Source organism: Mastigoproctus giganteus, chromosome 12 (assembly GCF_048544385.1).
Source record: "Mastigoproctus giganteus isolate SK-2022 chromosome 12, ASM4854438v1, whole genome shotgun sequence".
Classification (NCBI taxonomy): Eukaryota; Metazoa; Arthropoda; class Arachnida; order Uropygi; family Thelyphonidae; genus Mastigoproctus; species Mastigoproctus giganteus.
The window spans coordinates 24,409,391-24,422,175 of record NC_143586.1 but is presented as its reverse complement, the minus strand read 5'-3'; the positions used below and the strand labels follow the sequence as shown (position 1 = coordinate 24,422,175).

The 12,785-nt window shown below is 33.5% G+C and overlaps 1 protein-coding gene across 1 annotated transcript in view; it reads left to right on the top strand.

The window, feature by feature from the left end:
* Positions 1–12,785, top strand: part of l(2)41Ab (lethal (2) 41Ab) — a 142,875-nt gene that overhangs the window by 16,969 nt on the left and 113,121 nt on the right. Inside the window, exons 4-5 of the mRNA XM_090386656.1 lie at positions 1,040–1,123; positions 9,460–9,679. Of these exons, the coding sequence (XP_090242782.1) occupies positions 1,040–1,123; positions 9,460–9,679 (304 nt within the window). The remainder of the gene's footprint in view (positions 1–1,039; positions 1,124–9,459; positions 9,680–12,785) is intronic.

Genomic DNA, 12,785 nt, shown 5'->3' with positions numbered 1-12,785 from the left:
GAGTGTGATCCTCTACTTCTTTTGTTAGCATGATGTATCAGTTAATCGTGTTTAGATGTGTGGTGAAAAATCTGTGTGCATATATGTAACTGGAATAAAGTGAGGCATAATTTTTCTGTCTTCGCTGCTTTTTACTTCTATCCATGCCACATCTTTGCATTAGCTGTCATACTTTGTTGACTCTGTGATGAAAGACTTATAAGTGGATGGCCATCCAAAATAAGAGGTTGGCAAAGCGGAGTTGGTGGAAATGGCATCGGAGGTAAAACCAAATCAATTCAGAAGATTGATAGTGCAGATGAAAATTCTAAACTTCCAAATTTTACACTAAAAAGCATACAGTAAAGGCATAAAGTTAGCCGAGCAATTAGAATCTTATTTTTTTAATGCAGGTTCTTGAATGAAAGGAGCCCAAAGATCAAAAGGGAGCTTAAAAAAATGCTTAGTTCCATATGATGAAATTCACAAAAATTTATCAAGCAAAAGCAAACAAACCCAGATTACTGATTTTTTAAAGAGAGTAGAAGATGCGCAAAATCTAGAATGGTGTATTTTTATTGGTTTTGTTAACAAAATATATTATTTTTGTTGGCTTTCGGAATGTAACTACCCTTTTTGTACTTTTTCTTAGTCCGTATAACATGGTTTCACACAACACGACATTTTATAGGAACCTAATTATTGTGTTATACGAAGGTTGCCTGTATTATATCTCCTAGAATTCTCTACTTTGATCAGTTTCTTTTCAAAATTATTAAATTTGAAACTGCCTGTCATTTCATAACTGGTAATTTCTTTGTCTTGTATACAAACATGTATACCCAATGATATAAAGCCATGCAACATATGAGGACATGATATAAACTATCGTATGTTTGCACCGATGAGTATACATTTTTGGCAACATAATATTGTAGTGCAAATAGTTTAGATTCATAATGAGAATAAATTTTGCTTCATATATGAATGTTATCTTAATATATGACTTCATTGAAACTCCTTTTATATTTATTATTTTGTTTCATTAATTTTTATCCAGCCATTGATGCAAAGATTCCAGCAAACTCTAAAAGAGCATTTGCAAAGGCAACATGAAGAAGCTGATCAAGAACTTATTGAATTGGTACTAATAAATAAAATTTACATATGACTTACATAATTATGTATATTAATTCCATTGTGGATATGAAGCTTCATATGTGAATTGAGATTACTTATTTAATGTTTACCTAATAAAATAAAAATTCAAATATAGTTAATCTTGATTAAAAAGCATGTGTTTAAAAATCATCATTTTTGTTTACTGCCCAAATTTTGGTAGGGTTAATTATCATATATCACAAATGCACTATATTACCTTCTGTTGATTATATTATTAACTTCTGTTGATTCAACACTGTATTAAATATGGGTTGACAGCCTCTCGTTTATATGTTTTCAGAATTTCTGGGTGATTTTCAAAATTCTTTTTTAATTTTGGCCATGGCTTTTCTAAGCAGCATTGCCATCTGTTCAGAAGTTTTGGACTATTTAAAGAAAAGACAACAGTAATTTAATTCATCCCAAGTACCTTGATGAGCCCTCACATTTTTACAATTTACCCACAGTGATTCTGCAGTGCCTACATTGGGGCTCTAAGCAGGCGGGCCATCAGCACATTCTTCTCAAACAAAGCTGTTATGTACTGAGTTTTGTGACTGGGACACTGTCTTATTGAAAAAATACGGTACTATATTTTTTCAATAAGGCTGCATCAAATTGCATCAGTGCTGGAAGAATAGCATTATTGAATATGTTAAATTAACACTGCTTCAAACTGCCATCCGTAAAAATAATCACTCCAACAGCACATTATGAAAAGCCTTAAATTATTAGACTGCTACTATGTTTCACAGTTGGGATAGTGTAGTCCATGTGAAAATGTTCTCCAGGTTGGTGCCATACTAAAATTCTTAGATCTGATGCAGACAAGACATCAATTTTTGTTGCTCAAGAGAATCCTTTTCCACTCCTTCAGAGGTCAGTTCCTCTTAGCAAGACTCCATTCACCCATCATTAATTTTTGTAAGGAAGGATTTTTGCGAGTAGCTCATTAGTGAAACTTTTGTTGATGCAACACTGTGTTCAATATGGGCTGACAACCTCCTTTATGTTTTCAGAATTCCTCCCATGTTTTCAGAATTCCTCAGAATCACTCTCAAAATTCTTTTTAATTTTGACCATGGCTTTTCTAAGCAGCATGGCCATCTGCTCAGAAATCTCATGCAAAAACATGCAGTCTCTTTGATTGATATACAACTTTAGCATAGTCACTTGCCTTCTGCTTATAATTTTAAGCTCCAAAATCTATTTTACAATAAATTTTTTTCTTTTGATATCTCACCACTTATCAAATACACCATATTCAAATACACTGAGTTCATTTCCACATGACATGCCAATTGTAAATGATGCTTCTGCCTTTTGAATAAAATAAAATGAAGCTTTTGAAGCTTTATTTTATACTATGCTACTGCCTTACAATATTTGCATAACCACCAAGTTGGGTAAAATCTGCTTATTCACTGTTGTCCCTTCAGCAGTGGTGACAGTACTCAGACTTAAACTCTTTAGAAATGACTTTATTTATCCATGTAGTCAACCTAAAGTAGCAACTTTGTGTCAAGTGGTAAATGGATGTGTTGAATCTAAGCAAGCAGCATGTCAGAAGAAAATTCCCAATTGGAAATGTAACTTACATCACATGAATATTAAGCTCCTATTAAGTCGGCTCCACAAGCCCAATATTACTGTATACTAAAAAATGGGATGTTGCTTTAATGCATGTTGAGGTACACTGTCACTGGAGTGATAATAGCATCCCAATGCAGTTGACTGAAAAGCATGACGCAGAGAAGCATTATTGATGAGGCTATTTCAAATTTTTCATTAACCTGCATTGAGGTAGCACCCTATTTCTTAGTATATTGTAACTATACTGATAATAAGTAATTATAAAAAATATAATAAATGTTGATAATGTCCACCTTATTGAATGAATACATGGACTCTTTTTGTCATATTTTATGTCACCTGAATGAGTGAATTCCTATGTTACTAATTTCATTCTTTATATTGTCTTCCAGTTTCCCCAATGTGTGCCAGTTATTTTTATACACTTTGCCTTTCAATAATAAGCTTCACAAATAGTAATCTAGGGATCTTGGGAGCCACAATTTTTTAGAAATATGGTGATCATTGAAAAAGGCTTTCAGCAGTGATATTGTTTTTTTTGGACGTATAATAAGTCACTCTGTCTTGCCAAAACCAACAGTAGTGTTCATTTTTAAGTAGCAAAATAAACTGGTATATTTCTGTATGTATTTCTGCCAGTTGTGTTCTTGAAGAAGAGTAGTTCAATCAGTTGGTGACATGAAATGGCATACCACATCCCAATGTTTTGAAAATGTAAGGACATTTTGCGAAAAAAAAAAAAAAAAAAAAAGAGAAGATTTTTGTTGCTTCATATCCAGCTGTTTTGACTATTGACATAATGCTCAAGTGGAACCAAGCTTTGTTGCTGAAGAAAATATGGTCCAAAATGCCAATTCCATTTGAGTAAATAATGGTGCACAACTAGTATAAAAACTAATAATTCAATATCAAGTTCTTTAAGTTCATATATTTCATGAATAAGATGGAGTTGGAGGTCTAACATTTTTAAAAGCCCTTTGTGTACTTGAATAAGACATACCCATTTGTGATGAAAGTCTTTTCAGTGATGTTAATCAAAAGCAGTAACCATTGGTTAACATCTTCAAGTTTGTCTTTGATTAGCAATGAAAGTGTCCAGTCCTCATAAAAATGTAGCATTCATGACATAAATGTCATGAATGCTATATTTTTGTGAAATTGGATTACTGATTTTGAAATTGATTTATTTAATGTTGGTGAATTGGGATATTTTTATTGAAATTCATATGTGTATATGTGATGTACACATATAATTTTGAACAAAAGTATTATTCAACTATAAATATATGTTCAAATGGAATATGTCATGATAGTTGGTAGGTATGCCATTTTGGAAAGCCTTATTTGTAAAATATAAGGACCGATAAGATTGTGAGTTTGTAAATAAGGTTGCAATAAGATTGTAAATAAGGACCAATAAGATTGATAGCTTCATCACAAACAAAATTAGTATATTGGTATGGATAGGGTTTGTGTAAGTGTAATCTTTCAACCACCATTCTGTGTGCAGCAGTATAGTGTTGGTACCAGAATAGTTTTTGTAAGAATTGTGTTATGGTCTCCTAAGAGAGGAATTCTCTCTTTCATTTTAGGGTTGTGCAAAATTTGAGTCACTCTGTATATAAATATAAATAATTCCAGAGTTGCTTTATTATGGAGGACTGAAAATGTGATTTCATTACCCTTAAATTGAACTTAGGAAATGCTTGAATCACAAAATAAATACAGAAAATTAATTAATGCTGTTAATAGGGTTATAGGTAAGGCATGGTTTTGTTCTGCTCCTATGAAATAGGAGCACTTGTGAACTCCCTTGTGGTATTTTTGTGTTATTATTTAAGTGGTGTTCATTCTTTGGAAGTGTGGATGTACATCTCTTTGGGCAAGGTACTATGCATTCACTCCTCTGGGGATAAGTGCCACTTTGTTTATTTCTCTTTTCTATTTCTTAATCTTATTTTTCTTTTTCTTTTTTTTTTTTTTTTTTTTTGTTTTAATACAGGAGTGGTTAGGTTCATGGGAGGAGAATAGCACTTTGTCTTACCTTACAAAATAAATACAGCAAATTAATTTAATTTTCTGTATTTATTTTGTTGTTTAAGTGTTTCCTAAAGTTCAGTTTCATTCTAGAGTTTTTTTTTTAATTAAAAAAAACTGTGAGTATATCCTTAATTTAATGTTTGTTAAACTAGAGATGCTTGTATAATGAGAAGGAAAATAAAGAGGAGCTGATTAGCTAACGGGATGGAGGATGCTGGAATAAAGTATTAATGTTATTGTTATTCAAATCCAAATACTCATTTTAAGGAAATTTAATTAGATAATGAAAAGTCAGGGAAATTGAGTTTCATATTTCTATGGACATCCTGAACAAGTTTAATTGCAAAAAGAACTAAACTGTGTGGTCTGTTTTAATCTCATGTTGTCCAAATCCATCTGTTGCTTGACAAGTCTTATTTACTTTTTATGGCAGAATCTCATTTGTGCTAATTATTTGCACTATGATTCTGCCACTTTAAAGAAGGTAATTACCTCATCTCTCTCTCTCTCTCTCTCTCTCTCTCTCTCTCTCTCTCTCTCACACACACACACGCACATGCACATGTGTGGTTTTTTAAACGATTAGCATTAGTAGAGGCATATGATGCAAGAAAGCAAGCTTATTCAGCATCAGCCAAAAAAAAAAAAAAAAAAACCCACTCCCATTTCGCCCCTCCGTTCGTTCGAAATACCTGTCCAGTTGAGCTTTAAATTTGTTGATAGCTTTAAAGCTATCAACTTCAACAACAAGTGATGGAAGTCGGTTCCACCAACCAACCACCCGCTGGCCAAAGGCAAATTTCCGCACATCTATCCGACATCCGTCCTTCCTCAATTTGTATTTATGCCCTCTGAGGTGATTATTATTCTGAGCAAGATGAAGAATCCCATTGGCATTGAGCATGCTCAAACCATTCAAAGCCTTATACACCTCTATCAGATCACCTCGCCGGTGCCTAGTCTCCAGACTCTGCAATTTGCAAAACTTAAGCCTTTCTTCATAAGAGCAACCCTTTGTTCCATTTACTAATCTTGTTGCCCTTCTCTGTACCCGTTCCAGCAGCTCTACATCCTTCTTGAAATGAGGCCTCCAGACCTGTATACAGTACTCAAGATGTGGCCTAACCATTGCCTTATACAAGGGAATAATCACCTCCTTATCCCTGCTAGAAAAATTCCTGTATATCATTGACAAGACACCATGAGCTACTCTTGCAGCTCATCTGCACTGCTCAGAGAACTTCATATCTGCCTGCACAATTACCCCCAGGTCCTTTTCATTCTCCACCACTGTCAGTGTAGTACCGCAGAGTTGATACGTTGCTCTGGGGTTACTGTTTCCCATATGTAGTACTTTACATTTGTCAATGTTAAACTTCATTTGCCACCTCTCAGCCCATCTGTTCAACCTTTCCAGATCCTGTTGCAGCAGCATAGCGTCAGTAGTGTCCTTAACGACCCTGCCAACCTTTGTATCATCTACAAACTTGGACATTAAACTTGATATCCCATCATCAATATCATTCATAAACACCGAAAACAACAACGGACCCAACACTGAACCTTGAGGAACTCTACTAATAACATTAGTCCACGTTGAGCAGTGTCCATTGATTACCACTCTCTGTCTTCTGCCACTCAACCATCCCCTTATCCATAGCAGCAATTTGCCTCCAATGCCACACTGCTCCAATTTGTGCAGCAGTCTTCCATGTGCAACAGTATCGAAAGCCTTTCTAAGATCCAAATATATAATATCAAAGTTATTCCCTGCATCCAGTTCTTTTGTGACTACATCATTGTATCCAATCAAATTGGTCAGGCAAGACCTGCCCTTAACAAAACCATGCTGCGTCTGAGCTATAACGGAATTCTTGTCTAGATGATCCTGCAGTGCTTCTTTAACCAGTGCCTCCATTAATTTACCTGGAACAGAAGTTAAACTAACAGGTCTATAATTACTTGTGTCAGCCTTTGATCCTCCTTTGTGAATTGGGGTTACATTTGCACATCTCCAGTCTATGGGTACCTCCCCTGAGTCCAAAGAAGCTCTCATAATTATGGCTAGGGGTTTGCATACTTCCTTTGCTGCCTCCTTTAATATAACTGGATAGATCCCATCCACCCCAGGTGCCTTTTTTATGTTTATCCTCAACAATCTCTCCTCCACTTACCTCTCAGTTATTACAAAATCATCCAGCTCATTGCCAATGTTTACTTTACATTACCAGTAGATTCTGTCAACATTGGTCCACCGGTGATATGTTAGTCTATGGATGGATTATGTTACTCATCTTTGGGCAAATTGCTTGGGGAAGTTCAAAGAAACTCAAGAAGTTACTCTAACTGCTTGTTTAGAAGACCTTTTGTATAAAGGTCTCTTAAATAAGCTTCCATCATATGTTAAGTCTCTCTTCTAATTTTTTGCAATTGGGTGGCCAGTTTTCTCTCTGAATATTCACTGTCTGACAGTCAATAGCAATCTATCTTATACCCTTTTACAGCATGTTCTTTTCAAATAATGCTGGGACTCTGGCAAGCTTCTGTTCTTTCACTCACTGCTTTTGTACTGAATATTAATGAACTTCTTCCAGAATTTAAAGTTTTTTCCTAAATGGGAGGATTAAAACAGTTAAAAGAAGAGGAGGCCAAAACTGTTTTGGGAAATCATTTGGGGAATCATTAAGCTTTAAGCACCAGGTAGCAGTAAAAATATCTACATTATTTTGATCATAGGATAGAGAGGCTATAGTCCCTTTAGTCCTTACCTGGGACTAGCCCTGCCTTCTTCCACTGACTGTAAAGTCATTATTTGACAAATCCTGCTCTGCACACGCATAGTAGCTATACGTTTGAATATTCACTAAATTCTGATCTCTGAGTAATTTTCTAGTAGGGAGAGGAAACCTTAGTCATCCAATCTTGTTTTTATTTCTTGCAAGAGGAAAAATAAAAGAACATGCTGCTCTCATGCTCATCACCAATAACACTCAGATTTCTAGTTAGGACCACATATCCCTACTGGAGTTAACCTTGACTTTTAATCTTTATTGACGTAATCATATCACAAATATTGCTTCATCTATATTGAAAAAACTAGGATTTCCTTTCATTTTGTACACAGTCAGCTATTGACTCTGTACAAACAGTGATAATTTAGTGATGATTTGTGACTTTACTCACAAATTATCACAGACACAGAATAGTGTTCCTATATCTTGGATCTTGGATGGTGTCTCCAAAAACTGCTCTTAAATTCCTATAATCCTAATCAGCTAGACTGCTCTCCAAAAGATGGCAGTCTAGCTAATTTATGACCCAACACTTACAAAACTCTCTCCACCCTCTATCACTCTCACACAGATGTTCAATTTCTGTTTGCATGCCATTTTTTATAGATATTTCCATGGGCACTGCTCTTCTGAATTAGGATCTGTTTCACCTATTTCTTCCAAAATAGTGTGACATGTGCTTCATGTCCATTCACAGTTCAGGTCAGCTCCAAACTCCCTGAACTAACCTTTCCTTCTTTAACTCTTTTTTTTGTCCTTGGAACAACCTTCATATATATTTCCTGAAAACCTTGATCTACAAAATTAGAAATTTAAGTGTAATATCAACAGTGATGTTGGTTGATATTTGCACACTAGTATTTACAAAATGTGTAACTACTGCCCATGTTCCTATGGAGAGTAGATAGTCCAAAGTGAAAAACTTAAGAGATACTCTTTTTATATTTTTTATGTTGAAGGAATTCCATTGAGAAAGTGTCAGATAAATTTTAAAAAATAATAAAATGGATGATTTTACAATTTAAAAAAAGCTATTGTAATTATGAACTTAATTTTATGTTTGCCATTCTGTGGATACTTTCTGCAAAAGTTAATGAAAAATATTCATATGTAACTGCCTTATAAACATCTTGAAAGTTGTGTTTTTAAAGTTTCACAAAATAAATATTATGGTTATGAACACAATATTCCATTTTCATGAAGTTATTACTATTAATAGTTTTTTTATTATTATATAATTTCTGATAACATGAAAAATTGGCATTACTTTTCTTCTAAATATGCTATTGGCGTTAAAAGTAAACTATAAAAATTTCTGAGAAAACTACTTTGGTTATAAAGTTGTGTTTTCAAAAAATTAAATCATTGTTGATATTAAATAAGATTTAATCACCAATCCATGTAGTGTCCTTGATCAGTAAAAAACAGAAAAGGATGATAAATGAAAAATTGATAAATGACTGCACTGAAAGCACTAAAATTTTTTGGGATTGAAATAATCTCCATGCCGCCATTTGTATTATAAAAATTATATTTCTGCTGTCAGGTTGAGAATTGTATACTGCACCTGGCTAGTATTGATGATATTCAATACTAGCCAGGTGCAATACTGTGCATGGGGGGAGCCAGTTCCCATTGGCTGACCACACACCTAGTAGAATACTGTGTTATTGAATTCAAAGGCATGGTTTCAGTTAGTGTTTATAAGGTGAATAATATCTGATGGTTAATATCAGTGCAGACATTAAGAGGGTTATCATTCAGTAATATTTTCTTAACATAATTCATATAATATAAACATATTTTTGAGTGATGAAATTGTAATTTCATATGTTAAATAATTCTGACATTATAATTTTATTCTGATTATTTAATTAAAGTTCTTTCCTTACAGACAAAAGCTAAACAAGTTAAAGACAAAGAGAAAGAAGATCTTGGTGTTCGTTTGTATAGTCTGCAAAAAGAACTGATGCATCAGAAAAACATCTTGACCAAAATTCATGATGATTATAGTAAATTAGTACAGTCACATAAAGAAAAGGAGCAGCAGACTGAAAGTACCAAAAAGTTTTACAAGACTGTATATAATCGCATGATAGAAGAAAAAGATAAAGGTTTCTCTCTCTTTCTTTTTTTATTTTATGTATATTCAAAAAAAAAAGTTTTACTCCTAAAAAACAAAACAAAACAAGAACTAAGGTGATGTTTTGTTACTTTCATAATAATTCCAGCTAGATATATGTATTACATTAATGTTGTGTAAATTTCTTCTACTTAATTTACTAGGCCTAATCATCCAGTGTAATACAGCTACAATACTAAATCCCCACAACACAAAAGTCGTCAGGTATCCTTGAAAAGGTTTGTTGATCCACCTTTAATAATAGTCACATATTTTTACTGCCTTCACAAAATCATCAAATAGGAATTTTTCATATAGTGCATCATGATAATAGCCAACCGGTCTAGCCGGGTGGGTAAAGTGCCTGCCTGGCAACCCAAAGGTCGCGGGTTTGATTCCTGCCTCGGGCTTGGATCAAAGTACTGCAAAAACTTTGGAAGGTGCATTATGGCCACAGAAGCCTATGCGCCAACAACTACCAAAAAAAAAAAAAAAAAAAAAAAAAGCATCATGATAAATAATACAGTGCAATACAGGAAAGCGTTTACAATATTTTTGAAGAATTCCAATAAAATCCATTAACATCAGTTTCACTCTCTTCTAAAACATAAGCAGTGCTTTTTAATTTCATTTTAAGGATTTTAATGCTTTTTAATTCATTAATTTCTATTAACTTTCTATAGCTTCATTGCTGTTAGTCGGCTAAGCCTAATTATTCATAATTAGGCTTGGCTGATTTAAACTGACTCCTAATTAAAATTTTGTTGCTGTTCTTATGAATTTTAATAGCTGAGCTATATTTGTTTTTTCTAGTTGATTTATTTAATGCTAATGAGAAATAAGAAGACATGGAAATATTCTTAGTTTTTAACATATCTGCAAATATTTTTCTTCAATCCACCCTGATGACAGTTTATTTTAAAAAAAAGGCATTTTCAGAATTGTTTGTCATTTTATCTCAAAAAACTGTGACTATTTCAACATACTTCACAAATTAACAGAGTATTACTTTGCAAACACTTTGTACTTGATGTCATTGAATCATTGTTTCGAAGTTTACATCATTGTCTTACCATTGTTTTCACATTTACATTTTCCTTCACATTGTGACTGCCTATCACACACTTTAAAACCAAACTCATTTGTGACCTCGCACTTGTGAATAATGTGATCTTTTATTAGGTCCAGTGAAACTTAAATAAGGTTACATGTTTGTAAATGTTAGAATGGATTTGTATTAGAAATTTTCATAAGTTGTTGCTTATGTAAGCTATTGTAATAATATATAACAAGTTTTATATATTTTTATATGTAGAATTATTAAAGAGTCTTAAAATTCATTTGTAATTCTTAATTTCTAAAGTTCACTTATCCAAACACACACATTAATATACAGTTAACATGTTTGCTGTTGCTTATATATTGTGGGGATCCTTTCTGTGTGCCTTAGGGCACTTCTGTGGGCATTTTTCTTCATGTGCTGGAACAATAGGCACTGCTTTTTAGTTATTGGAATGGATTTCATCTGTGAAGAATCATCACTTAAGTAGCACCCCAGGGGCTCACAATCTAGTGAGTATGGGCTTGGCACACCCAGGGTCCTGAGCTGGATATTATCATTCTTCTCTTTCTTGGTGATTCCCTTCTTCTTCTCTCTCTCTCTCTCTCTCTCAGGGTAACTCAAAATTTTTTTTTGGCTGGTGCAACATAAGCCTCAGGCTTCCTTGCACCATATGGCTAATAATAATAATAATAATAATAATAATAATAATAATAATAACACCAGCATCTATTGTTTGTTGCTTTCTAACATGAACAGATGCATTTCAATACAATTCAGATTCTGCACAATTGGAATAGAATTCTATTTCAGTATCAGATGACATATTATAAAGAGCTGATTCAATGTCATCATCTCCAACGTACTGTCCATCTCTGTTCCTTTTCAGTCCTGATGTCCCAGGTTGTGGATCCATTATAGCAACCCTTTAGGGTAGCTATAATGGATCCACAACTTGGGACATCAGAACTGACTTTCATTTCCTATTTTATAGGAAAACACTTTTTATGCAAAATTTAATCAGTAGACACACACACTAAGGATGATGTTTTGTTTTTCACAAACTAAATAATTAAAATTCAGCAAACATAATCTTAAAAAAATTTTAGCTTTTCTTGTGAAAAATACTAACCTAGATAAAATAACTTCAACGTAAGCAAAGAATATATGAAACTGTGAACCAAGTGCTCTCTAGACAGTGCAATTGATACTAAGCAAAATCCCAAACAAACTTTATTCCCCAGGTGGGGAGGAAGAGTCACTAAGCAAAATCAAAATAACAAGTATTCAATGTCTTCTCAACCTATTCATGTACTAGCATATTATAGGTTTCTTTTGGAGCTATCATAAAGAATACAGACAAATAGTTACTCTTGTAGGATTCACTTTCTTTTCTGAACTGAAGTATATTCCTGTATTATCATATTCTTGTATTATGAATCAATTTGCAACATTACTGTAGGACTGTAGGGGTATTTAACACAGTAGTTGAAATTAAATCAAAATTTATATGCTTTACTTGCATTCAGTTTTGATGATGAAGAGACTGGCTGTTTATTTAGACAAAATATACAGTTTGGCACGTCTGTTAATAGAGACTGCCTGCCAGCAGATGAGAAGTCAGTAGGCTTTGAAACAGCTGTCCTGGCAGTGTCTCAAATTTTTAATTGCATAGTGGATTCACCTTCTGGTGATGCTCTACAATTTATGCAGATATTAGCTACTTAGAAAGAACCTTGGATAATGCATTTGTTTCTAAGTTGAACACAAGCCTGTGCCTTAGCACTGAGGACCAGGTACTTGGTTTTCATTAAGAGTAGAAAGTCCTTCCATAATTGAAATTGAACAGAAGTAAAGCACACGAATTTTGATATAATTAGTAACATGTTAGAAAGCATACTTTATTCCCCAGGTGGGGAGGAAGAGTCAGTTTATAAGTCTCTTTAAAATACTCTTTTAATAAATGCTTTTTACAGGGATATGAATTTTTTTTTTTTCTTTTACAAATCAAACACTGTTTTTGAGTAAATACCAAAGC